This window comes from Strix aluco, chromosome 3 (genome assembly GCF_031877795.1).
Source record: "Strix aluco isolate bStrAlu1 chromosome 3, bStrAlu1.hap1, whole genome shotgun sequence".
Taxonomy (NCBI): domain Eukaryota; kingdom Metazoa; phylum Chordata; class Aves; order Strigiformes; family Strigidae; genus Strix; species Strix aluco.
This window is the reverse complement of record NC_133933.1, coordinates 132,809,548-132,833,475: the sequence shown is the minus strand read 5'-3', so window position 1 is coordinate 132,833,475 and position 23,928 is coordinate 132,809,548. Positions and strand designations below refer to the sequence as shown.

The 23,928-nt window shown below is 70.8% G+C and overlaps 3 protein-coding genes and 2 non-coding genes across 9 annotated transcripts in view; 2 read left to right on the top strand and 3 right to left on the bottom strand.

The window, feature by feature from the left end:
* The window catches only part of SLC5A6 (solute carrier family 5 member 6), a 54,179-nt gene extending 52,474 nt beyond the window's left edge, over positions 1 to 1,705 (top strand). Inside the window, exon 16 of the mRNA XM_074820446.1 lies at positions 1,696 to 1,705. The gene's annotated coding sequence lies outside the window, so the exon portion shown is untranslated. The remainder of the gene's footprint in view (positions 1 to 1,695) is intronic.
* On the top strand, positions 395 to 558 carry LOC141921955 (U1 spliceosomal RNA). Its single transcript, XR_012622838.1, has one exon. It is a non-coding gene; the product is annotated as a U1 spliceosomal RNA (small nuclear RNA).
* Positions 982 to 1,145, bottom strand: LOC141921944 (U1 spliceosomal RNA). Its single transcript, XR_012622827.1, has one exon. It is a non-coding gene; the product is annotated as a U1 spliceosomal RNA (small nuclear RNA).
* Positions 1,706 to 1,730: 25 nt separating the features above from the next.
* On the bottom strand, positions 1,731 to 9,334 carry MAPRE3 (microtubule associated protein RP/EB family member 3). 3 transcript variants are annotated; one of them, XM_074820435.1, is made up of 7 exons: positions 9,237 to 9,334; positions 4,329 to 4,456; positions 4,080 to 4,225; positions 3,792 to 3,993; positions 3,067 to 3,218; positions 2,835 to 2,987; positions 1,731 to 2,648 (listed from the first exon to the last, which is right to left on the bottom strand). In XM_074820435.1, the coding sequence occupies exons 2-7, from the start codon at positions 4,447 to 4,449 to the stop codon at positions 2,580 to 2,582; spliced, it is 843 nt and encodes a 280-aa protein (XP_074676536.1). In that variant the 5' UTR covers positions 4,450 to 4,456; positions 9,237 to 9,334; the 3' UTR covers positions 1,731 to 2,579. The 3 variants fall into 3 exon arrangements, with proteins under 3 accessions (XP_074676536.1, XP_074676537.1, XP_074676535.1); XM_074820436.1 differs by lacking the exon at positions 9,237 to 9,334 and adding an exon at positions 7,338 to 7,678 and having other exon boundaries at positions 3,837 to 3,993; XM_074820434.1 differs by lacking the exon at positions 9,237 to 9,334 and adding an exon at positions 7,338 to 7,674.
* A 597-nt stretch (positions 9,335 to 9,931) lies between these two features.
* Positions 9,932 to 23,433, bottom strand: DPYSL5 (dihydropyrimidinase like 5). 3 transcript variants are annotated; one of them, XM_074820432.1, is made up of 13 exons: positions 23,285 to 23,433; positions 19,380 to 19,644; positions 18,419 to 18,577; positions 17,971 to 18,150; positions 17,827 to 17,895; positions 17,665 to 17,709; positions 17,478 to 17,553; positions 16,196 to 16,352; positions 14,887 to 15,028; positions 14,516 to 14,658; positions 14,220 to 14,427; positions 13,207 to 13,375; positions 9,932 to 12,240 (listed from the first exon to the last, which is right to left on the bottom strand). In XM_074820432.1, the coding sequence occupies exons 2-13, from the start codon at positions 19,638 to 19,640 to the stop codon at positions 12,155 to 12,157; spliced, it is 1,695 nt and encodes a 564-aa protein (XP_074676533.1). In that variant the 5' UTR covers positions 19,641 to 19,644; positions 23,285 to 23,433; the 3' UTR covers positions 9,932 to 12,154. The 3 variants fall into 3 exon arrangements, with proteins under 3 accessions (XP_074676533.1, XP_074676532.1, XP_074676534.1); XM_074820431.1 differs by lacking the exon at positions 23,285 to 23,433 and having other exon boundaries at positions 19,380 to 19,729; XM_074820433.1 differs by lacking the exons at positions 13,207 to 13,375; positions 23,285 to 23,433 and having other exon boundaries at positions 19,380 to 19,730.
* Positions 23,434 to 23,928: the final 495 nt, after the last annotated feature.

Here is a 23,928-nt window from a genome sequence, read left to right as displayed (position 1 = left end):
GGGCCTGCAGGGCGGGGCCATGCAAATAAGTGTGTCCTGCAAGGCGCCGCCAAGCGACGATTCGGCGGGGGGGGCGTGGTTATGCAGATCGTAGGGAGGGGGGCGCGGCCACGCGGGTCGCGCCGCTACCGGCAGAGACGCGCCGAAACGGTGTGGCGGGGGGTTGTGGGCGTGTCCATGCAAATGAGGTACCGCGAGGCACGACGGGAGCGGCCCCCGCCACCAGAGAACGGCGGTCCCGGGCGGGGCGGGCGCTGCGTGGGGCCGCGCGGGGCAGAGGCGGGTCGGGGGTGTCGGGTGGGGGCGTGTGGGGTGCGGGCGTTGGGTGTCGGGGGTGTGCGTGTGTTGTGTGTGTGTGTGTCGGGGTGTGGGGGCGCGTGTGGCGGTGCGGGTCATACTTACCTGGCAGGGGAGACACCATGATCAGGCAGGTGGTTTTCCCAGGGCGAGGCTCATCCCCTGCACTCCGGGTGTGCTGACCCCTGCGATTTCCCCAAATGCGGGAAACTCGACTGCATAATTTGTGGTAGTGGGGGACTGCGTTCGCGCTCTCCCCTGGTCTTCCGGTGACAAAGACAGAGTCTAAGCGAGGTTTGAGTACTGACAGTTTAGGTCGTCGGTGGCTGCCGGTCTTTCCCCACAGCCCGTCCCTCGGTCGGGCCCGTCCCGGGGCGGCGGCAGAGCGGGGTGTGGAGCCGCGGGCGCTCCCCGAGGGGTCCGTGTCGCCGAGGGGCACCGGGACGGGGCCGGCACCCGCCACCCCTCGGTATCGGGTGGAGCCCGCGCGCCCCGGCGCCCCCCCCCACCGAGGGGGGTTTGTCGTTGCGGGGCCCGGGGGGTTCGGTGTTTGCGCGTGCGGGGGACATAGGAGCGAACAGAGCGGGCGGGGCCAGAACCCCGCGGTAGCGGGGAAACGGTAGAACTGAACTGTGCGTCATCCACCCACTGAATGACCGAGCTCTGTCCTTCTAACCAACAGACCAGGGGAGAGCGCGAACGCAGTCCCCCACTACCACAAATTATGCAGTCGAGTTTCCCGCATTTGGGGAAATCGCAGGGGTCAGCACACCCGGAGTGCAGGGGATGAGCCTCGCCCTGGGAAAACCACCTGCCTGATCATGGTGTCTCCCCTGCCAGGTAAGTATGACCCGCACCGCCACACGCGCCCCCACACCCCGACACACACACACACAACACACGCACACCCCCGACACCCAACGCCCGCACCCCACACGCCCCCACGCGACACCCCCGACCCGCCTCTGCCCCGCGCGGCCCCACGCAGCGCCCGCCCCGCCCGGGACCGCCGTTCTCTGGTGGCGGGGGCCGCTCCCGTCGTGCCTCGCGGTACCTCATTTGCATGGACACGCCCACAACCCCCCGCCACACCGTTTCGGCGCGTCTCTGCCGGTAGCGGCGCGACCCGCGTGGCCGCGCCCCCCTCCCTACGATCTGCATAACCACGCCCCCTCCCCAGCGCCCCGCCCATTCCCGGCGGAGGGGGCGGAGCTTTCCGCAGCCCCCGCCCGTTCCCGGTGACACACTCATTCCCCCTCCCGCCGCCCCCCGCACCCGCCAAAAAACCGCAAAATCGATTCTGAGGCCGAAAAAAATAAAACCAAACCCCGCAGCAGCTCCCCCCCCTCAAACAACCCCTCGGGGGGTCCCGCAGCACAACCCCCCCCCCGCGTTGTCACACCCCCGCCCCCGTCGCCCCCCAGGGGCAGGAGGAGGTTTTACCACACGAGTTTATTTTAAATAAAACGTAACACAGATGCAGCTGCGCAACCGGAGGGACGGACCGGAGAAGCGATGCGATGGGGCGAGGCGGGGGGGGGACATGGGGGGGGCACGGGGGGTCCTCGGTGGCCGTGGGTGAGCGGAGGGGGGTCCCGCAGTGGGGAGAGGGGGGCTACCGTCCCCACGCCGCGGAGGGGACACGCTCCCACCTCCGGGACCCTCTGTCCTGGCCTGCGGGGGAGCCAGGTGCCCCCCCCCACCCCCCCCCCGCCTGCACCCGCCTGTGCAGGCAGGGCCGTGTTGTGGGGTTATTTCATCTTCCTGGGATCCTTGAAGCAACATTTTCCTCCTCCGGGTGGGCGCTGAGCACCCCCTCCCCGCAGCCGCCCCCCCCGGGGCCGCTGTCTGCAGCCCCCCCATCGCCCCCGGGGCTGGCAGGGTGCGGGCAGCGCGGGCAGCACGCTTCACACCCCCAGGCCTCCATCTCTCACGCATGCGGCGACGGCGGGGCAGCCGCGGGCCCGGCGCCGGAGGTTGGGGTGGGGGGGGATGACGGAAATAAATAGGGGCTTGGGGGTGGCGGGGGCCGAGCCGCTGCGGGCAGAGCCCCGTGTCCCCACCCTGCAGGGCCCCCCCCGCCCCCGGCGCAGGCAGGGCTGTGCTCCCGGCAGGATGGATTGACTCTGGAGATGGTGGCTTCCCGCCGGAGCTGCCGGCGGCCGTGATGGCGCGTGACGGTGCGGGACGAGGCGCACGGGGGGCTCAAGACCTCGAATGTCTGTGGTGGGGGGGGAACGGCGCGGGGCAGCGCGGGGCGCGGCGGCGGGAGCGTGCCGGGGCTAGTACTCGTCCTGGTCCTCTGGCTGCTGCTCCTCCAGCTCGTCGTCCTCCGGCGGGGCGAAGCCCTCCTTGGTGGGTGGGGAGGGTCCCATCAGCACCGCGTGGGGGCTCCCGGCCCCGTGGGGCAAAGCCCAAACCCCCCCCGCGGCACCTCAGCGAGTGAGGGAAGGGGAGGGGTGTCTTATCCCAGGGAAGCCCCAAGAGCAGGATGAGGGGCTGGGGGTGGCGGGGATGGGGTATGGGGGAGCCCTCACCTCCGTGGCGTAGAGGACGCTGACGATGCCGGTGATGATGGGGCTGTTCTCGTTCTCGTGCTCCTGGCAGATCAGCTCGATGTCCCGCAGTTTGCTGAAGTAGAAATCCCGCTCCTTCTCCAGCCCGTCCACCGTCAGCTTCAAGTCCATCAGCTGCAGGGGAGGAAAAGGGGGTGTCCCTCACCTCCTGGGAGGTGTGTGCCCCCCCCGGCGCTGCGGGCTCTCTGCCTACCTGTTGGTTGAGCTCCAGGATCTGCGCGTCGGCCTCGGTGCCCCCGTTACGGGTGGCGGGGGAGTTTTTCCGGAGGATGCTGCTGGGGACGTTGCTGAGGCGGGCCGGGTTCGGGGTGCTCTTGGGGCCGGTGGGAGAGGTCCTCTGGGGGACTTGACAGCAGACGGGCACCAACGGGTTAATACCAGCCCCGGGGAGGAGCGGGGGGGGGCTGCTGGTGGGGACCCCTCCCTTCGGCATGTGGGGTCAGAAGGCAGCAGCAGGCAGCAGGGGCAGACAGAGCGCTGGGGGCTGAGCTGCGGCTCCGGGGGTCCTGCCCTCAGCCTCCTCCTCTGCCTCAGTTTCCCCTCGCCCCCAGCTTGTGGCCTGGCCGGGGTTTGCCGTGGGCTGTGGCGAGGGGGGGGTCTGGTTCTTGGGGTGCCCCCGCGGGGCCGGCACAGGGACCCCGCGATGCCCACGGAGCGTCGCCCGCAGTTGGGAGCAGTCTGGCAGCGGCGGGGGGGGGACACAGACCGCCCCCGGAGCCGGTTGTGAGGAGGAGGAGGGAGGCAGCCGAGCTCTGCCCGGCTCCCCGCGGGTCACTCCGCCCCGGGACCCCCACTCGGTCCCCCCAGTCGCAGGCAGGCAGGCAGCGGGGCGCAGGCAGGGTGAGGAGGGGGGGGAAGGCCTGGCCGTGGGCAGAGCGACGTGGGGTGCGGGAGGGCGGGGGGGGACCCCGACATTACCTGCAGTGCCAATGGGTTTCTTGGGTTTGTTGAAGATGTGATCACCTGGGTTTGGGGGGGGCGCCACGTCCTGGCCCTGCCGCGCCAGCAGCGGGTTGTACTCCTTCCCGTCGTAGTTGGCGTCGAAAAACTTCTTGAACCACTGGATGAACTCAAAGTTGTCTTGGAATTTGCCCTTCACCAGCCTCTCCACTGCGATGATCTGGGGAGGTGACAGGGGACACACAGGCGTTGTCGGGGCTCACGGGGCCGTCCCGGTGTGACCCCCCCGCCCCGCTGCGCACTTACTTTGTCCACCCCCATTTTTTTGAAGGCGGCCTGCAGCACCTTGAAGTTGTGGATGTACTCGTGCTCCAGCTTGGCCTGGAACTTCACCTTCCGCAGGTGGACGCAGCCGGGGAACAGCATGTCCATGAACTGGCAGTAGGCAGCCCCTGCGCCGGGCCACACCGCGGCGTCAGGGCGGGTCGGCGGCGGCACCGCGTCTGTCTGTCCGTCCACCCCCGGGGACCCCCCCACCCCTTCGCCGCACCCCACCTGAGCAGAGCTGCTCGATCTTGGTGTAGTTGAGCTGGAGGGAGTCGTTGACCCAGGCGAGCATGTCATGGCGGCTCAGGTTCTCGCTGGTCACCGACGTCGAGTACACATTGACGGCCATGCCCCAGCTGCTGGGAGAAGGGGGGGGTCACGCTGGCGACGCTGCACAGCCCCCCTGCCCCCTGCACCCCCAAACCCAATAGCCTATGGAGAGGCTGCACCCCCCCCACCTGCACCCCCAGACCCAGCCCCGCACCTGGCAGCACTCGGGGTGCTCACGGAGGGGCTGCACCCCCCCACCTGCACCCCCAGACCCAACAGCCCACAGGGGGTGCCCACAGAGGGGTTGCACCCCCCCACCCCCTGCACCCCCAAACCCAACAGCCCATGGAGGGGCTGCACCCCCCCACCTGCACCCCCAGACCCAACAGCCCATGGAGAGGCTGCACCCCCGACCTGCACCCCCAAACCCAACCCCACACCCGGCAGCACTTGGGGTGCTCACAGAGGGGCTGCACCCCCCCACCTGCACCCCCAAGCCCAACAGCCCATGGGGGGTGCCCATGGAGGGGTTGCACCCCCCCCACCCCCTGCACCCCCAAACCCAACCCTGCGCCCAATAGCACTCGGGGTGCCCATGGAGGGGATGCACCCCCCCACCTGCACCCCCAGACCCAACAGCCTATAGGGGGGTGCCCACGGAGGGGCTGCACCCCCAGGGATGGTGGAGGGAAGGGGGGAGGGAGGAGGGGGGGACACACGGACACACGCGGGGGGGTCCCTGGCAGCCCCGTGGGGGGCGGAATGCGGCTCAGGGGTGGGGGGGTCCCGGGGTGGTGGGGGGACACGGGCACTGCGCCTGTGCCGGGGCTCAGCTCCTTCCCCGCGTGTGGCCACGGGGCTCCCGGGGGCCCCGTAAGCAGATTACGGTGCCCCCCCCCGGCTTCCAGCCCTCGGTGGCTGCCTAATCTGCCGGGGGGGGAAGCGGGTCCATTAGAGCCGGGCTTAGAGGGGCAACATCTGCTCCCAGATGGCGGAGGGCTCGGCCCCGGGGACCCCACAGCCGCGATGCAGGGCTGGGGTTTGGGGGGGGCGGGTTGGCGGGGAGGGCACCGAGACACCGTCCCACCGGCTCCCACCAAACGCTGTGGAGCGGGAACCGTCCCTGTCCCGCTGCCCCCCTCCCCAAGAGTGGGGGTCCCCATCCCCCGTGTCCCCCCCCCACCCCGCCCCGCACAGCAGCAGCGTTAATCCGCTTCCCCTCTCCCTGGCGGGGGGGTGCGGGGCTCAGGGCCAGCTGCTGGGGGTGGGGCGGGAAGCCCCCCCTTAACCCCCCCTTACCCCCCTCTCTCCAGCTGCCGCAGCCCGGGGGGGTCATGTGGGGCCGGCGAGGGGGGGCACCACCCGCACCCTGGGGCTGGGGAGGTGGGGGGGCACCCCAATGCGGGACCCCCTGGGGTGCTGTCACCCCCCCCCCCGGGCACCAGCTTGCAAGGGGGGAGAGGAAGCGCCGTCAGCCGCAGCCCCCCCAACTTGCAGCCTCGGCACCGCCGTGACTCAGCACCGGCGACGCCGGCCCAGCCGCGCACCCCGGCCGGCCGAAGCGTTGCGGGGACCCCCAGCGCCCCGTGTCCCCCCCCCCCCGCAGCCGGGGGTGTCAGTATTTTTAGCCGCAGCAGCAGCTGGAAACGAGGCCCCCGCAGCTGCCGCCAGCCCCCCGGCATGGCGTGGTGGGCCCGGTGAGGATTGAAGCCCCCCCAACCACGCTGCAGCGCCCCATGCCAGCAGCCCCCCACCGCCGCCACCCGAGGTGCGGGCAGGGGGGGTCCCCCCCCTTTCTCCGTCAGCGCCGAGCTGAGTCATGCGCGGCGCAGAGCCAGAGCCACGCGCACTGCGGTGCGGCCGCCGCGGCACCGGGAACCCGCCAGCGCTCGCCCGCTGCCAGGGGGCTGGCAGGCGGGGGGGGGGGGATGCTGCGGGGGGGGCAGGGGGCTGCCTGACACCCCCCTGCCACCCCAACCATCGCTGTCCTTTCCCAAAATAGCCGGGAGCAGCTGCCAGTGCCCTGTGCTCACGGCGGGTGCCGGAGCCTCCCCGGCAGGATCCGGCCACCGACACCGAGCTGGGGGGTGACGCTCGGTGCCTGGAGCCAGCCCCCTGCCCATGGGGTGCAGACCCACAAGCAAGGCCCCCCCCGCCCCGCCACGGGGTGCTCTGCGTGGCCACGGTCACCGGGACCCCCACACGCCACAGCCGGGGGTCCCGGGCAGGCAGCCCCCCACCGAACGAGGTGGCACAGAGCCTGGGAGCGCACCCCTAAACTGGATCCCCCCCCGCCGAGTGCGGGGCAGCCCCCGACACCGTCCCAGTGCCGGTTGGGACATTCGGCTGCGCCGGGGTGAGGGCCGAGCCTGGCACCTTCCTCATCGTCCCGCCATGCGCCCACCCCTCACCACCCGGCGTTCCCACCGCGCGTCCCGCCAGCACCCACGCGAGCCCAGGCCCGTGCCGGCGGCCGCGGGGATTCCCGGCGGGATGAACTCGGGGCGTCCCCGCGTCCCGGCACCGGGAGCACCCCTGACCCCCGCTCCGGTACGAGCGGCGGGTGGTGAGGCGGGGCGGCCGCGGCGAGGGGACGCTTGCCGGGACGGGACGTGCCACCCCGCCGAAACGCCGCAGCGCCGAGCACGCCCCGGCATAATGACAGGGAAGCTGAGGCTTGCGCCAGCCCTCCGGCCACCCCAGCCCCGACGCCGGGCGACGGACGCGCCTCCAGCCCGGCCGGTTTGTGCGCTGCCTCCCGCCGGCGCTTGCAAAAAAACCCCAATCCTAAAAATAAGCATTTAACCCCAAATCCCAGCAAACCGTGGGGAGAGGAGCTGGTCCAGCGCCACGGCCCCGGGGAGCAGCGCCTGGGCTCTGGCACCGCCGCGGGGGTCCGGGGTGCAGGCAGCCCCCCCGCTGCGTGCCGCCGGGCAGCCGTGCTGACAGGGCAGGGGCGATGCTTACCGCTGCATTTTAATTGTCCGGCCGCCCAGCTGCTAATCAAGGCCCAACGGCGAACAAAACACCCGGGCGCGTGTCTCTGCCCCGTCGGGGCGCCGAGAGGTCGTCCAGCCCCGCTCCTCGTGCCAACGGCAGCACCGGTGTCCCTCGCCGGGCCAGCGGGCTCTGCCCAAACGGGGCGGGAGGAGATCGATGCTGGCGGCCGCGCCGGCCAGGGTTTGCTCAGCGCTCGGTGCCAGCGGCCGGCGGCCAAGGCCGGGCACCCACGACGGGCCACTGCGGCGAGCGGCCGGGCGGCGCTGCCCGGCAAGGCCGCGGGTCGGTGCCGGCGGCAGCACCGCCGTGCCGGGGCGAGCTGGGCTGCTGCGACTGGCGGCTTCTATTTTGGGAGCCGTCCCGGTGGCTTCTCAAGTGACAAATACGCGGAGGGTGGCGGTGGGGAGGGGGGGGGTGGCAGACAACCCAGCGGGGGCTGAGCGCCGCGCGGAGCCGCTGCGGTGCTGCCCGGCTGAGCTGGCAGCGGGCAGGCAGCGCCAGGCAGCGGGCAGGGTCACCCCGGTGTGGGCAGAGGTGGCCGCTAGCCCCCGGCCATCACATGTGTCCCCCCCAGCGCCGCTTCCCCAGCCCCCGAGGAGCGTCCCCGGTGGGTTTGCCCAGGCGCAGGCAGCACCCAGCGCCTCGCCGAGTCCGTCCCGCAGCGCCTTTCCCGGTTTCCCGGCTCTTTCGGTGGCGGCAGCGCCCTTCCCAGCCAGCGGCGAGGGAAACCGGGAGCTGGTGGGTCGGGGCAGGGTCCCCCCTCCCGCTCCGCTCCCGTTAACCTCAATAAGTTGAACAAGCGGCGGTGGCAGCACGTGCGGAGCACAGCGTCACCGGCATCCCCGAAATATCAACAGAGACTCGAACCTGGGGGTCAGCAGAGCCGCTCACCAGCCCCCCACGACCAGGACCGCGGCCGAGTGTCCCCCGGCCCCGGCAGCCCCTCGAGGAGAGGCCCCGCGTGCTCTGGTGACGCCAGCGTCCCCCGCCTCGTCCCCACACCTGTGGCGGGAAGGAGCCACCACGGCGGAACACGGCATCCCCCGGGGAGCCCCGGTGGCTCGTGGCGGGGGGGGTCTGCGCACCAGGATGGGCACCGTGACCCCCATCCCGGCACTGTTTGACGCCTGCGGTGCCGCCGTGCCGGGCCCCGGTGTGGCACCACCGGGCTGCCACGAGGGACGAGAGTGTGACACGCTTTGGCGGGTCACCGCGACGGCCGCCCCGGCCAAACCAGTGCCACGGAGCCTCCACCCGCCTGTCCCGGTGCTGTCACCCTGCGGGACGGGACAGGCCTGGCCAGCGAGACCCCCGCACCGGTGGCAACTGGGGGGTCTTCCGGGTGATGCCCGGTAACCGGCGGTGCTGCCCGGTGACCGGTGGTGACACCCGGGCCCCAGTGATGCCCGGTAACCAGTGATGTCTGGTAACTGGCAGTGATGCCCGGTACCCGGTGGTAATGCCCGGTACCCGGTGCTGCGCAGGGCCGGGACTACAGCTCCCGGCGTGCCGTGCCGTGCCGTGCCGTGCTGTGCCGTGCCGTGCCGGGGCCGCGGCCCTGCGGGAGCCGCAACCGGGGCGCAGGGGCGGCCGTCGCTGAGTCAGGCCGGACCCCGCCGCCACCGGGGGGACCCGGCCGCGCCATCATCCCCCCGTGTCCCCCCCACCGCGGTCCCAGCTGCTCCATCCCCGGCAGCACCGGACGGACACCCTCTACCCCCGGCCCCATCACCACCGGAGGCCCCGGTGGCCCGCCCGGTCCCGGCGGGGGAGGGGGGTGGCCGGTACGGGGATGCGGGCGGTGGTGGCGGTCCGACACGGTGTTGCCCGGTGTGTGTGTCCCCCGCTCCCCCTCCCCGCACTCACCGCGCTCGGGCCGCTGCGCTCCGCTCCGCTCCCTCCGCACCGCGCCGGGCTCGCCGGGACCGGGCCGGGACCGCACGGGCCGCCCGCGCATGCGCCGGACAAGCCCCGCCCCCTCCCCCGCCCCGCAGGCGGCCCCGGGACCCCGCTCCGCCTGGCCACGCCCCCCGCCGCTGTCATGGCAACGCGCGGAGGACACGCCCCCTTCCCGTCGCTCTGACAACGGCGGCCGCGGCCCCGCCGAGCGCACAGCGCCCCCTGGCGGCCGCCGGCCTCCGGGACCGCCCCGGGACCCCCCCCGCAGCATCCCGGGGGACCCCCGGGAACCCCCGCAACCCCCAGACACCCCCCGAGAGGTTGGGACCAGCGCAGCCCAGAGCCCCCCCGGGACCCTTCACCCCCCCCCGCCACCCCCGTGTGTGTGTGCGATGCTCCCCGGGTCTCCCCCCCCCCAAAACCAGCACCCAGCCACGCTCGGGGGGGTCCGAGCCCCCCCCACCGGGAGCTCAGTGTTTTTTGGGGGGGACGACACCCTGCTGCGCGGCAGCGGGGGGGGGGGACGGACGGTCCCAGATCCCGGCAGGTTTTGGGGGGCAGCCGTGCACAGTGGGAGGAGGGGGCGATGCTGAGCCCCCCCCCCCCATATCCCCGACCCCAACCCGGCCCCCCCCCCCGCGAAAATGAGGCGTCGAGGCGGGTCGCTGTGAGAACGGTCTTTAATGAGCAAACAGAAACGTACTGCAGGGTCCTAAAACGGCCAAAATGCAACTATTCTGGGGGGCGGGCAGGGCCCCCCCCGCGCCGGGCTGCGCCCACCCGGCCCCCCCACACCTACAGGGACCATCTAGGGGGAAAGTGCACAAGGGACAATTCACGGCTGACACGACCCCGGGGGGGGGGCAGCGGGGAAGGGGGGGAGCGGGACCCCCCAGCACCAGCGCGGCCAGAGTTTGGGGGGGGGGACACACAGGGACGGGGACACCCCACTGTGCCGGCGCCACGTGCGCCCCGACCCCCCCACCCCACCGGCACGGGGCTGGGGAGCGGCGCCGGCCCCGTGAAACGGGGTGTGGGGGGGGGCGGGCACGGAGGGAGGGGGACACGCGTGTGCGATGGGCATCTCGCTGAGAGCGTGGGGGCGCGGGGCCTGGCGGCACCTGGCACGGAGAATGCACACGCGTGTGCGAGGAGCGTTTCCCCAGAGCGTGCACGGTGTCACACACGTGTGTGCACGTATCTGTGGGGTGACACGCGTGTGTGCGCACACGGGGGGCAGGAGGAGCTTCCTGGCACTTCACGTGGAGGGATGCACACGTGTGTGCACACGTGTGCGATGAACAACTCACCGAGACCATGCACGGCCTGACACATGCGTGTGCACACACACGTGGCGGGAGGAGCCTGCTGGCACCTCGCACGGATGCACATGTGTGTGCACACGTGTGCTATGAGCACCTTGCTGAGACCATGCATGGCGTGACACATGTGTACACACACGTGTGGCAGTGAGGAGCCTGCTGGCACCTCGCACAGAGGGATGCACGTGTGTGCGATGAGCATCTCAGAGACCGTGCATGGTGTGACACACGTGTGTGCACATGTGTGACAGTGAGAAGCCTCCTGGCACTTCACATGGAGAATGTACATGTGTGTGCTTATGTGTGTGATGAGCATCTCACTGAGACCATGCACAGCGTGACACATGCGTGTGCACACACATGGCAGTAAGGAGCCTGCTGGCACCTTGCACGGATGCACATGTGTGTGCACACGTGTGCTATAAGCACCTCACTGAGACCATGCAGTGACACATACGTGTGCACACACATGCACAGCCTGACACACGTGTGCACACATGCATGTCTGACACATGCACACACACACACGTGGCAGTGAGGACCCCGCCAGCACCTTGCCCGGATGGATACACATGTGTGCACACACATGTGCGCTGAGCACCTCACTGAGACTGTGCATAGCATGACACACATGTGTGCACACACACACGTGTCAGGAAGAGCCTGCCAGCCCCTCTCATGGAGGGATGCACATGCATGTGCACACATGTGCTATGAGCACCTCACTGAGACTGTGCATGGTGTGACACATGCATGTGCACACGCATGCATGGCCTGACACACACGTGTGGCAGTAAGGAACCTGCCGGCACTTCACATGGAGAATGCACACGTGTGTGCTCATGTGTGCTATGAGCACCTCACTGAGACCATGCAGTGACACATACGTGTGCACACACATGCATGGCCCAACACATGTGTGCACACATGCACGTGTGACAGGTGCATACACACACGTGGCAGTGAGGATCCCGCCAGCACCTTGCCCGGATGGATACACACGTGTGCACACACATGTGTGCTGAGCACCTCACTGAGACCGTGCATGGCGTGACACATGTGCGCACACACATGCACGTGTGACACACATGCACACACACGTGGCAGGAAGAGCCTGCCAGCCCCTCTCACGGAGCGATGCACACGTGTGCGCTGAGCATCCCACTGAGACCATGCCTGGTGTGACACACGTGCACGGCCTGACACACGCGTGTGCACACCCCCCACACGCGTGGCCGTGCGGGGCAGGGCTCAGGCATCCTGTGGGGGGCGGGGGGGTGTGGGGGGGTCCCTGCTGCTCCCCTATCGCTATAGTGACACAAACCACCCGAGGACTCCACGTGCTGCACAAACAACCAAAAACTCACGGATCCAAACCCAAAAACCCAACGTGCAAACAGAAAAGGGCCGGGGCAGAGCCCCCCCTCCCGCCACCACCGCCGGCCGGGCCGCCGCGCCCCCCACACCCCGGCTCCCCGCTGCCGCGGCCCGGGGGGGCGAGGGGAGCCCCGGGGGGGTGGGGGGGCAGCGCCTGGTCCTCAGTTGGGGGACAGGTCCCCGGTTTTACCAAATGCCGCTCGACCGGCCTCCGGGGGGAGCGAGAATCCGGGCCGAGGCTCGTTTTGGAACGTGGTCATCGATCTGAGAACCTGCCGGACAGACGGACGGGTGTCAGGACGGACGGACACCCCGCTTCCACACCCTCCACCCCCCCAAAACCGCCCCACAGCCCCGCACCCGCCTCGGCTGTGCCACGCGCGGGGGGTCAACGCCAGAGCACCAGGGGTGAACGCTGGAGGGCTGGGGTAGACACCGGGGCAAAGGCTGGAGCACCGGGTGTAAACACCAGAGCACTGGGGCAAACGCCAGAGCACTGGGGCAAACACTGGAGTGCTGGGGTAAACACCAGGGCAAACGCTGAAGTACTGGGGGTGAACGCTGGAGCATCAGGGGAAACACTGGGGCAAACGCCGGAACACGGGGGCAAACACTGGAGCGCTGGGTAAACACGGGAGTGCTGGGGTAAAGACCGGGGCAAAGGCTGGAGCACCGGGTGTAAACACCAGAGCACCAGGGGAAACACTGGAGCACTGGGGCAAGTGCCAGAGCAAACACCAGAGCACCGGGGCAGGCGCCGGAGCACCGGGGCCTCGTTAGCACTGGCCGTGGTGGGACTGACACTCGCCACCTGCCCCCCCAGGCCCCGACATCCTGTGGGCACCCAGGTCCCTGCATCCCCCCCGGGAGCGAGGTGCCATCAGGGACCATCACCCGGGGGTGCCCGAGCTGCGGTGAGGGCGGGTGGCCCGTGGCTCGGTCCTGCCCGGTGCCACGGCAGCCGCAGGGGTGTCCCCCGTCCTGCGGGTCACTCTGGTGCCCGCCGGGGCCGAACACGGCCCGGAGCCACGCGCCGGACGGGCGAAGGCCGGGGGTCTGGGGAGGGGGTCGGGTCCCTACTCTGCCGCGGGGGCACCGGGGCGGCGCAGTCCCCTGCCCGGGAGAAGCGGGGTGGCACCCCGGGGTGACACCGGTGCCGGAGAGCCACCAGGTACGGGGCTCCCGGTGAAACCCCGGGGTGGGGGGTGCCGGGACCCTCGCCACGGCCCCGCTCTTACCGGACAGGCTGAAGCTGGACTCGTGGAGGTCCCTCATGCCCCCGTGGCGCGTGGCCGGTCGCGTGGGGGTATCGGCAAGGGGTGTCCCCGGCTCTTTTTTCCCGGCATGCGCAACCGCGGCCACGTCCCCCAGGTACGGGGTGCGATCGACACCCCGCAGCTTGGAGCTCTGCCGGAGGGAGAGAGAAGCGGAGAGAGGGTCAAGCACCGGGCTGGGGGGAGCACGGTGGGGGGGGGGGGATGCCCCGCGGCAGGGGCAGGGTTCGGGGTGCCACAGCCTTACAGCGGGGGGCGGTGGGGGGAAGGAAGGGGGCCGGGGCGTGGGGAGGGGGGCACTGAAGGTGACGCCGGCCGGGCTGGGGGGGTCCCGGTGCCGGCACGGGGGAAGCGGGTGACCTCAGCGGCGCAGCCCCTTGCCCCTGTTCCCCCCCCGGCGATGCCAAGCCGACCCCCCCGCAGCAAGGCGCAGACGCAAGACCCTGCCCTGTGACCCCCCGGGCCCGGCACTGGCCACCAAGTCCCAGCTCGCCGGGATGGCACCGGGACCCCCCCGACCGGGCCCTTTCCCTCACAGCACCAGCACCACGTGCAGCCCCCCGGCGCATCCCCCCTGGCCCGGCAGAGGCTGGTGAAAGCTGCGGGGGGGTACGGAGGGGTCCCCGGCCCTGGGGGCTGCCGGGGTGTCACATCGGGATGGCCCTGGGGACCAGCGAGGGCAGAGGTGGACGGCGGGGGGGCCCCCACATGTGTCGGGGTGGCCGCAGCAGCGTGCGGGGTCACCGTCCCCAAACCCTCTGCGCCGCCGGCATGGGCAGGGGCTGGTGGTGTTTGCCCTCGTCCACCCTGGGGGGGGACCCCCACGGCCGCTGTCCCCCCCGTCCCTGGCACCACGCGAAGCTCCAGTGCGGCACCGACTGCGACTCAAACCTGTCCCCAGCCACCTCACTCCCAACAGCCCTGCCTGCCGCCGCGGCACAGCCCCCCCCAGGCCCCCCAGCCCCCCCCTCTCGTACCTTCTCCCGCTGCACCAGCTTCTTGTAGACGGAGTCGGGGAAGGAGCGGAGGGGGCAGAACTTGCCGGTGCCCTCGGCGCACATGAAGACGCCGTTCTCGTAGACCACGCGCCCGCGGCTGATGGTGACCAGCGGCACGCCGTGGCACCGCATGTTCTCGTACAGGTTGATGTCCCCCCCCTGCACCTGGGTGCTGGCTGAGATGGTCCTGGGGGGGGGGGAACGGGGCAGTGAGTGGGCGTCCGGTGCCACAGGGACCCCCCCGCCCCGGTTTCCCCCTCGCCAACGGCACCCACTTGGTGGCCTCGGGGTCCCAGACCACAACGTCGGCGTCGGCCCCGGGGATGATCCGGCCCTTGCGGGGGTAGAGGTTGTGGATCTTGGCGGCGTTGGAGCTGGTCACGGCCACGAAGCGGTTCTCGTCCATCTTGCCTCCCACCTGCCGCCAGAGCAGGGCGCGGTGAGGGTGTGTCAGGCCGTGGATCTAACTGGGACCCACTGGGTTGCACTGGGAAGCACCTCGCCCGCCCAACGCCCCAGGGACCCGCTCGGCTCAACCGATGCCACCACCGAGCCCCCCCCCGAGAGCCAAGGGGGGATCCAGCCCCAGCCCAGCCCCGTCCCGGGGGTGCCTGCAGGCAGGGGAGGGGTGGGGGGGCCCTCGTACCACGCCACGCTCCCAGATGATGTTCATGCGGTCCTGCACCCCGCTGACGCCGTGGGGGATCTTGGTGAAGTCCTCCTTGCCCATGGCCTTCTGCTTCGTGCTGAAGGGCCGGTGGTCCGAGGCCACGACGTTCAGCGTGTCACTGCGGGAGGACGGGGCAGCGCTGGCCACGGCATGGCCACGGCATGGCCACGGCACAGCCGGACGGTGATGGTGGGGCTGGCGGCTGGGAGTGGGGTGCCCGGGGAGCTCAGCACCCAAGGAAGGAGGTCAGCACCCAGGGAAAAGGGTGCTCAGGGAGCTCAGCACCCAAGGATGGAGGTCAGCACCCAGGGAAATGGGTGCTCAGGGAGCTCAGCACCCAAGGATGGAGCTCAGCACCCGGGGAAATGGGTGCCCGGGGAGCTCAGCACCCAAGGAAGGTCAGCACCCGGGGAAATGGGTGCCCAGGGAGCTCAACACCCAGGAAAATGGGTGTCCAGGAAGCTCGGCACTTGGGGAAGGAGCTCAGCACCCAGGGAAGGGGGTCAGCACCCAGGGAAGGGGGTGCTCGGGAAGCTCAGCACTCAAGGAAGGAGCTCAGCATCCAGGGAAATAGGTGCCTGGGGAGCTCAGCACTTGGGGAAGGAGCTCAGCATCCAGGGACCAGGGTGCCTGGGAGTGGGGCACCCATGCAATGGGGTGACCGGGGAGGTTAGCTCCCAGGGAATGGGGTGTCCAGGGAGCTCAGCACCCCAGGAACAGGGCACTCAGGGAGGGGGGCACACGGGGAGCTCAGCACCCAGGGAGTGGGGTGCTGGGAGAGCTCAGCACTTGGGGAGCAGGCACCCACACAGTGGGGTGCTCAGGGAGTGATGTGCCCAGGGAATGGGGCACCCATGCAGTGGGGTGCCCAGGGAGCTCAGCACTTGGGGAGTGGGGTCTTGGAGAGTGGGGCACCCACACAGTGGAGTGCCTGGGGAGCGGGTCACCCATGAAGTGGGTTGCCCAGGGAGCTCAGCACCCAGGAATTGGTGTGCCCAGGGAACAGGGTGCCCAGGGATTGAGGCACCCAGAGAGACCCATGCCCAAGAATTGAGGTGCTGGGGACATGGGGTGCCTGGGGGCTGGCCCAAGGAGAGGGTGCCTGAAGGAGGGGGTGCCTGAAGGAGGGGGTGTCCGGAGTGCCCAGCACCAGGGGAGCAGGGTGGCAGGGCACCCGGGGGCAGGACGGCTAGGCTGACCCGGGGATGCCCAGAGAGCGCTGGCAAGTGTGGCCAGTGGGGAGGGGGTGCTCAGGGTGCTGTCAGGGTGCCCGGGGGTGCCTCACTTGGCGAGCAGGCTCATGAGGTAGGCGGAGGTGTTGGTGTCGAGGCGCAGCGGCGGCACGGTGACATAGGCGGCGGCGTGGAACCAGTCCTGGTGGTAGTAGTGCAGCCCGGTGAGCGTGGCGTGCGCCGTGGTCGTCTCCGCGTACACCACCTTCCCTGCCGGGGTGGAGGCACACGCGTGGGGCTGGGCGTGCAAGGGGCACGGGGCGGGGGGGAGCTCTGCCCGGGTGCGAGCCCTGTGGCCACGTGTGGGCCCAGGTGTACATGTGTCCAACAGCCCCATATCCACATGTGTGCTCCTCTGCCTGTGTGTCTGCTCCTACCTGCAGCCCTGCCCACACAGGAGCCTGCGTATCTCTGCGTGTCCACGGCCCCATACCTCCTGTGCCACACGTGTCCCACCCCTCTGCATGTGACACGGCCCTGCGTGTGCCCACGTCCGTGACCCCACAAGCCCATGACCTTCCCCATGTCCACATTTACCCTGTGTGTGCCCCGTGTCTGCGGCTCTGTCCATGTCCACACGTCATGTCAGTGTGTCCCCGTGTCCCTGCACGTGTGCCATGTTTGTGGCTCTGTCCATGTCCCTGCATATCATGTCGGTGTGTGCCCATGTCCACATGTGTGTCCTGTGTCTGTGGCTCTGTCCGTGCCCGTGCCCCGGCCACACGTGCCATGTCAGTGTGTGTCCATGTCCCTGTGTGTGCCCTGTGTCTGCAGCTCTCTCCATCCATTCGACACATGTCATGTCGGTGTGTGTCCGTGTCCCATGTCTGCGACTCTGTCCACGTCCACGTGTGTGCCCCGTGTCTGCGGCTCTGTCCGTGTCCCTGCATGTCATGTCGGTGTGTGCCCATGTCCCTGCCCATGTCCCATGTCTGTGGCTCTATCCGTGTCTACATGTGTCATGTCAGTGTGTCCCCGTGTCCATGCATGTGCCCCACGTCTGTGGTTCTGTCTGTGTCCCTGTGTGTCATGTCAGTGTGTGCCTGTGTCCCTGTGTGTGTCCCATGTCTGCAGCTCTGTGTCTGTGCGTGTGCCCCTGCCCTTCCATGTCATGTCGGTGTGTGCCCGTGTCCCGTGTCTGTGGCTCTATCTGTGTCCAGACGTGTCATGTCAGTGTGTCCCCGTGTCCACACATGTGCCCTGTGCCTGTGGCTCTGTCCCTGTGTGTCATGTCACTGTGTGCCCATGCCCACACGTGCACCCCATGTCTGTGGCTCTGTCCGTGTCCACACATGTCACGCCGTTGCATGCCCGTGCCCCCGTCCCAGCCTCTACCTTGCATCTTGGCAGCAGCGACCACGTCCCCCGCCGACATGCTGGAGACGTTCACCAGGTAGATGGGGCAGTGGGTCTGTGGAGAGACGGGGGGGTCAGTGCCGGCATCCCTGGGGGTGCCCTGGTTCCATGGGGCGCCCCCATGGAGCCAGGGCGCCCACCCCCAGCCCTGCTCAGCCCCACTCACCCTGTTGGCAATGGTGATGACGCGGTGCGTGGCCTCGGCTTCCAGCTGCGGAGAGAGCGGGTGGTGAGACATGTGGCACGGCCGCGGGTGGGGGCTGGATGGTGCCAGCTCCCAGCCACATCCCGGGCTGCCACCGGCGCGGTGACACCGACAATCACCCACCTCTTCGGGCCGGCTGATCTCAATGCCCTCTGGCCCCGTGATGCCCAAGTCCAGCGCTTCCTTGGCTCCCTGGGGAAAAATTGGGGGTGTCACACAAGCGGGGGGGGTCCCAAGCGCCCCCTCAACCCCATCCTCAGTGCTCACCTCGGCCACCAGCTCGCCGTTCTCAGCGTGGACGCGAGCGATGGCGCCGATGTCGCGGCAGGCCCGCAGGACCTGGTAGAGCTCGCTGTCCCGCAGCATGTACAGGTCCTTGTAGGTCATGAACATCTGGAAGGAGTTCACCCCCTTCTCCCGCACCAGCGTCTCCATCTCCGCCTTCACCTGCGATGGGATGAAAGGGGGGGGGGTGTGAGCTGCCCCCCCCCAGCACCGGGCAGGGACCGACCCTTCGCCCCTGGGGATGCAGGATTTGTGCAGGCGCCCCGGGGTGATGCTGGGGATGTAGATTTTGCTCCAGCCAGGCCTAATCCTGCTCCGGCAGCCCCGGTGAGGATGTGGGACGGGGTCTGGGTGCTGAGCGGGGCCAGGATCACGCCCTAGGATGGGGTGTCCCCCCCCCCCCTTTTGCCCCCCAATGCTCCCTGCTCACCTTGGGCGCCCACCAAGTGATGCCCATGTGCAGGGCGTAGTCGCAGCAGACCTTGGGGTCGGCCAGGCTGCGACACTTCTCGTAGGCGTCCAGCAGCGATGTCTCCTTGTCGGGCAGGACGTGGCCGATGATCATCGTCGTCCCCCCTACCAGGGCTGCCTGCGGGTGACGGGGGACAGCGGCGGTGTGGGGAGGGGGGGGGCAGGATTCACCCCACCGCGGTGCTGCCCACCCCACAGTGCGGCACTAATCCTGCCTGGCTGCGAGCGGGGCTGAACCCCGGGTGGCTGGGCTGGGAGAGCCACAGCATTCAAGGCGGGGGGGCCCCCCCCCTGCATCCCCCTGGGGTCCCCCCACAGCGCCCTGGCGCCCCCCCCCCCCATCCACAGCAGTACATCTGGACGCACGACACAGCTGGAGAGCCCCGTCCTGCCGCCCCCCAGCACCAACTGCTGGATTTGGGGTGCCCTGCCAAGCTGCACCCCCGGCGCGGGGCCCGATCCGGGATGGGGATGCCCAACCCAGCCCTGGCAGCACGGGGGAGGCCGCAGTGAGAGCCCCCTCCCTCACCACGGCGGCACAGTGGGCGGCAGGATGGGCACCCGGCGATGTCCCCGGCTCACCCCCAAAGCTCCTTTACCAACTGGCTCCCGTGGGCCAGCGCGGTGCCACGTCCCCGTGGCCCTCGCTGTGCTGCGGCATGTGACCGTCCCCCCAACCCCTTTGCTGGGGCAGCCGCGGCAGAGCCGAGCCCCCTGCCCGGGGACACCGGGGCCAGGCACGGCCAGCGCTGGCCCAGCACAATGGCTGCTCTGTGCGGGGTGCTGGACGCAGCCGGCCCCGGCGCTGCCTGGGACAAGCCCGTGCCGGCCCCTTGACACCCCCAGACAGCAGCACCCGGCACCGAGGGGTCCCCAGCCGGGGTGGGGGGGACGCGCGTGGCGCCGCAGCCAGGCGGTACCTTGGTGCCGTGGTAGAAGTCGTCCACACAAGTGGCATTCATGAAGGTCTGGTGGAAGTGGGTGCTGGTGTCGATGCCGCCGGGGATGACGAGCTTGCCGGTGGCGTCGATGACCTTGGCCCCGCCGGGGATCATGAGCTCCCGGCCCACTTGCTGGATGATGCCGTTCTCGATGTAGACGTCGGCCTCCAGCGTGCAGTCATCATTCACCACCTTCCCCCCCTTGATCAGGATCCGCATGGTGGCCGCGTTGGCCAGCATGGTGCTGCGAGGGCAAGTGTCAGCCCCGGGGTGGCCACCGGTTACCCCCATCCCGTGCAGCCCCCCTCCGGGGATGGGGGGTGCGTCCCCCTTCTCGGTGTGGGCGGGCAGGGCCGGGAGGAGCCCCGCGGCTGCGCATCTGTCATCCCCACCCTGGGCCGTGGCAACATCGGATTATCCCGGGAAATCCGTGGAGAGGCGGGGGCCTTCCCCCCCCCAGCCCTCTGCTCCGGCGATGTGAGCACAGCACCCGGACCAGCCACGGACCCTCACCCCTGCCAGCCCCACGCACCGCCCCCACCCCGGCACCGAGGGGCGTCCCCAGACACGATCTATAATTCCTTTGGTAGATGAAGGTCGAACGCCATCGACCCGTCCGAGCACGTGACGGCGGCGTGGGCACCCTTGCAGCGTGTCCCCCCGCCACGGGCTGGGACCCCCCCCAGCACCACCGGTCGTGGCTGACCGGCACCGAGCAGCTCCAGGGGGAGCAGAACCTCAGCACCCACCCGGCGCCGGTGCCCCCAGGCCCGGCACATGCTGTCCCTGCCGCGACACCGGGGCCAGCACCAGGCCGTCCGTTGTGGCGAGGGGCTGGCCCGGTGTCCCCCCCAGCCCTGCCACCGCTCCCCATGGACCGGGGACGATCCTGAGCACGTCCCGGTGATTCCCAGCGAAACGCCGGCTCGGCAGCAATGGCTTCCCCGGGCACCGGGCCTGGCAGGGAGCCGCAGTGGCTGGCAGCGCTGAGCTGGGCCCTGCCAGTGGCTGAGCGAGCCCGGCGCTGCAGGCAGGAGTGGCAGTGCCCGCTGCAGGGCCACCGCCGCGCTGGGGGGCACCGGGACCCCTTGCCTGGGCCGGATTCTGCCCCGGGGCCCCACGATGGCAGCGCTAGCTCTGCCGCGGGCAAGCCCGGTGCCAGCCAGTGCCTCGTCCCGCTGGCACAGGACCGCAGCGAGCACCGGCCGGGGGGTCCCACAGGCAGCCCCCTGCTGCAGGGAAGGCTCCCAGGAACGGTGGCCCTTGCCCTGCTGGGAATGCCACCGCCATGCAGAGCTGCGCCGGCTGCCGAGGGACAGCGGAGAAAAAGGGGTGTCAGAGGGGCAGCGACCTCCCGCAGGACACTGGACACCCCCTGCCCCCCGTGCAAGGACCATGCTGGGGGGCACCCGGACCCAGGGATAAGGGGGGCAGCCCCCCATGAGCCCCCACGCCAGCCAGGATGGGGCAAGATGGGGCAGAGACTGACCGTGGTGGGGTGAGGGACCCCCGAGATGCGGTGGTGCCCGCTGAACCCCCCCACCCCCTGGGGCGGCACAGGAACGGGGGTACAGGAGGGAAGCGCAGCGTGGCACCCCGAGATGGAAACGGGGTTGCTGTGACGGACGGATCTGGAGCGCGGCAGTGTGCGGGGAGGAGGCCTGTGCTGGCAAGAGTGGGGGCTGCCGTGGGCGCGCAGGAAGGGGGTGACCGTGGTGGACGCACGGCGGGGAGGTGCTGCCAAGGGGACAGAGCGTCACTCGGGGACATGGGTGACGGTGAGCCCGGTGTGGGCTGGGCATGAGGCACAGGCGAGGGCCGGCAGCTCAATGTGCCATCCGTGGCCTTGGCCACCCACCGCGGAGCCGCCCACGCCGCCATCACCGCGCTCCCCCCACCCCACGGCCTGCCCTGGCGATACCCCGGCTCTTGCCGGCGCCCCGGCGAGCCGCTGCGGCGCGGTGGTACAACCGGTGAGCGGGCAAGTGGCCACCAACCGGCGCGGCAGGCAGGAGCTTTCTGCCAGACAACAGGTTCCCCCGGGCAGGGCAGAAATGCAGCGTCAGCGCCGGGGGTGGGGGGGGCCACCGGCATCCTCGGGGACCCCCACACAGCCCCGCCGCCGCAGCCGGCACACCCCGTGCCGCACCGCAGGCCCCCCCGGCTCGGCCGTCCTTGGGCGCTGGCGGCAGCTTGGCCGAGGCGGGGAGGGGGGGCCGCGGCGACGCTTCCCGGCATACAAAGCAGCGCGGCCATCTCGGGGGGCTCGCGGCCCCCCTCAGCGCTCGCCGGCTGCTCCGCCGGCCTCGAGCCGCGGGGGCTGGCGGGGGTGTGGGGACAGCTGGGACCCCGGTGGGACAAAAGGACCCCGGCCCCAGGGGGGGCTGCCGGAGGGGGGGTGTGTGTGTGGGGGGCACCTGTTGGGGCGAGGGGTGGCCGCTGGGCCTGGCCTTTGTGCGGGGCCGGTGGCGATGCGGCGGCAGCACACAGAGCCGCATTGTGCTGCTCCCGCGCCCGGCCTGCCGCGGCCCCTCCACCGCCCCCCGCTTTTGTCTGTGCCGGTGAGCCCCCCCCGCACCCCCCCCGCCTGGCACCCACCCCCCCAGCACCCACCTTACCCCCCCACCCCGCAAGCCGGGACCCTCCTTTGTCAAGGGCTGTGCTCGGTGACCGTCCCCTCCCGGGCAGGATCAGTCCCGCCGGTGACACCAAACCACGGCCGGCGGTGGCATCTGGGTGGGCATCACCCCCCACCCTGGAGGTGCCTTTCGGGGGGCTCACAACCGCCGCACTCCACCCCCCAGCCCAGCCCCTGTTCCGGTTCAGACCCAGCCAGGCCGTGCACCGGCGTCTCGCCCCGGTGCTGCCGGAGGGGCCTGGGCCACCCACCCCCGCTGCGGGGGTCCCGCTGACCACCCCCCGGGTGTGACCGAGCCACCGCCCCGGGGAGGACGGGGACACATGGGGGCACCACGATCCACCAGCGAGGGGCCGGGGATGCTCCGGTAGAACGGGCCGGCCGTGCTGCCAAGCCCGGGATGCTGCCGGCGTGTGAGCGGCTGGTGCCGGTTGCCCACGGGCACCTTGGCATGGCCACGGCCACGGCACACGCCACAGCACACGCCATGGCCACGGCACATGCCACACGCCACGGCACGGCCACGCCCGAGCAATGTGTGACAGCGGAGGGGTGTCGGGGGGCCGTTACGGGGACCCCCAGCCCCGTTACGGGGGTCCCTGCCGCACCCAGCGGCGGGCACAGAGCCCGGGGGTCCTGCCAGCCCTCGGGGGGGTCCCCCCGGCGCTGTTTAGGGGGTGGGGGTTGTCCCCCGGGCAGACAGCCGGGGCCCCGGGGCGGGGGGCGGCCGCGGTGATGCTGCAGTGGGACCCCGGCTCCCGGGGGGGGAGTGGTGGTGGTGGGGTCGGGGGAGGGGGGTGTCGCGGCTGGGTCCCGACCCCCCAGCCCCGGGGCGGCCCCGCAGACAAAGCCCGGTGCCGCCCAGCACAAAGGATGCTCCGAGCCGGGGCGGGGCCGCCCGGGAGCCCCCGCGGAACAATGGGCCGGGCCCGGCGGGACCCCCTCGGTCCGCCGCGCCCCGCGCACCTGCTGCTCCGCACCCGGTGGCGACACGGCCCCGCGGAAAGGACCGGGGTCCCTTCGGGGCGGGGCGGGCCCCGTCGCCACCCCCCGCCGAGGCGAGCCCTTCGCCCTGTCGCGACACTCACCGCCCTGTCGCGACAGGTGACCCGCGGGGGGGGGGGGGGTACGACACACGCGCGCGACCTTTCCGCCCGCGAGGCGACCCGGGCCCGGGTGGGGCAGGGCGGCGCTGCCCACCCTCCCCGCCTATCGCGACACCCCCGTCTAGTCGCGATACACGCACCTGTCGCGATTGTCCCCCCCGTCGCGATACGGCCGCGACAAGTCAGGTCTCGCCGGTGCGGGAACAGCCCAGCCCGGCCCGGCCCGGCCCCGCCGGTACCTCCGGCCCTGCCGGTACCTCCCGCTCCGGCTGCGCCCGCCGCGCTCCGCCGCCGCGATCGCCTCTCACCCAAACCTGCGCGGCGGGGGCGGGGCCCGCCCGCCGCCTCGGCCAATCGCCGCCCGTCTTTACATCTGGGAGCGGGGCCTGGTCCACCCCGCCAGCAGGGTGGGCTGCGCGCGGCCTGAGTGACGGGCGGAGGGGGTGTGGCCTGCGCTCGGGACCCCGCCCACCGGCGGCCACCTGCCCGCGCCGTTGCCGTGGTGACGGGAGCCGGCACAAAGGCGCGCGGGGGCGGCCCCGGGTAACCCCGCCCCTCGCCCCGTGACCTCCCCAGGTCCCGCCCCCCGGCGCTCCGACACCCCATGGCCCCCCCGACCCCCCCATGCCCCCCCCCCCATTGCTCCCCCATGGCAGCCCCATAAACCCCTCCCAGCAGTTCCCAGTATCCCAGTAGTGCCCAGTACAGCCCACAGACTCCCAGTAACACCCAGCAGTGCCCAGCAGCTCCCAGTAACATCCAGTAGTTCCTGAGCACAGCCCAG

Bases quoted from the DNA above. Each gene is read 5' to 3' on its own strand.
- MAPRE3 (XM_074820434.1), bottom strand. The intron at 4,226-4,328 runs GTGGGGTGCGGC...GGCCCGGCGCAG, and splicing joins GATCGAGCAGCTCTGCTCAG to GGGCTGCCTACTGCCAGTTC. The intron at 3,219-3,791 runs GTAATGTCGGGG...TCTGCTGTCAAG, and splicing joins GAAACCCATTGGCACTGCAG to TCCCCCAGAGGACCTCTCCC.
- DPYSL5 (XM_074820431.1), bottom strand. From the start codon at position 19,691: ATGGGGGTAACCGGTGGCCACCCCGGGGCTGACACTTGCCCTCGCAGC. The intron at 14,659-14,886 runs GTACGAGGGCCC...CTCTGGCGGCAG, and splicing joins TCATCTGGGAGCGTGGCGTG to GTGGGAGGCAAGATGGACGA. The intron at 14,428-14,515 runs GTGGGTGCCGTT...CCCCCCCCCCAG, and splicing joins TGGGACCCCGAGGCCACCAA to GACCATCTCAGCCAGCACCC.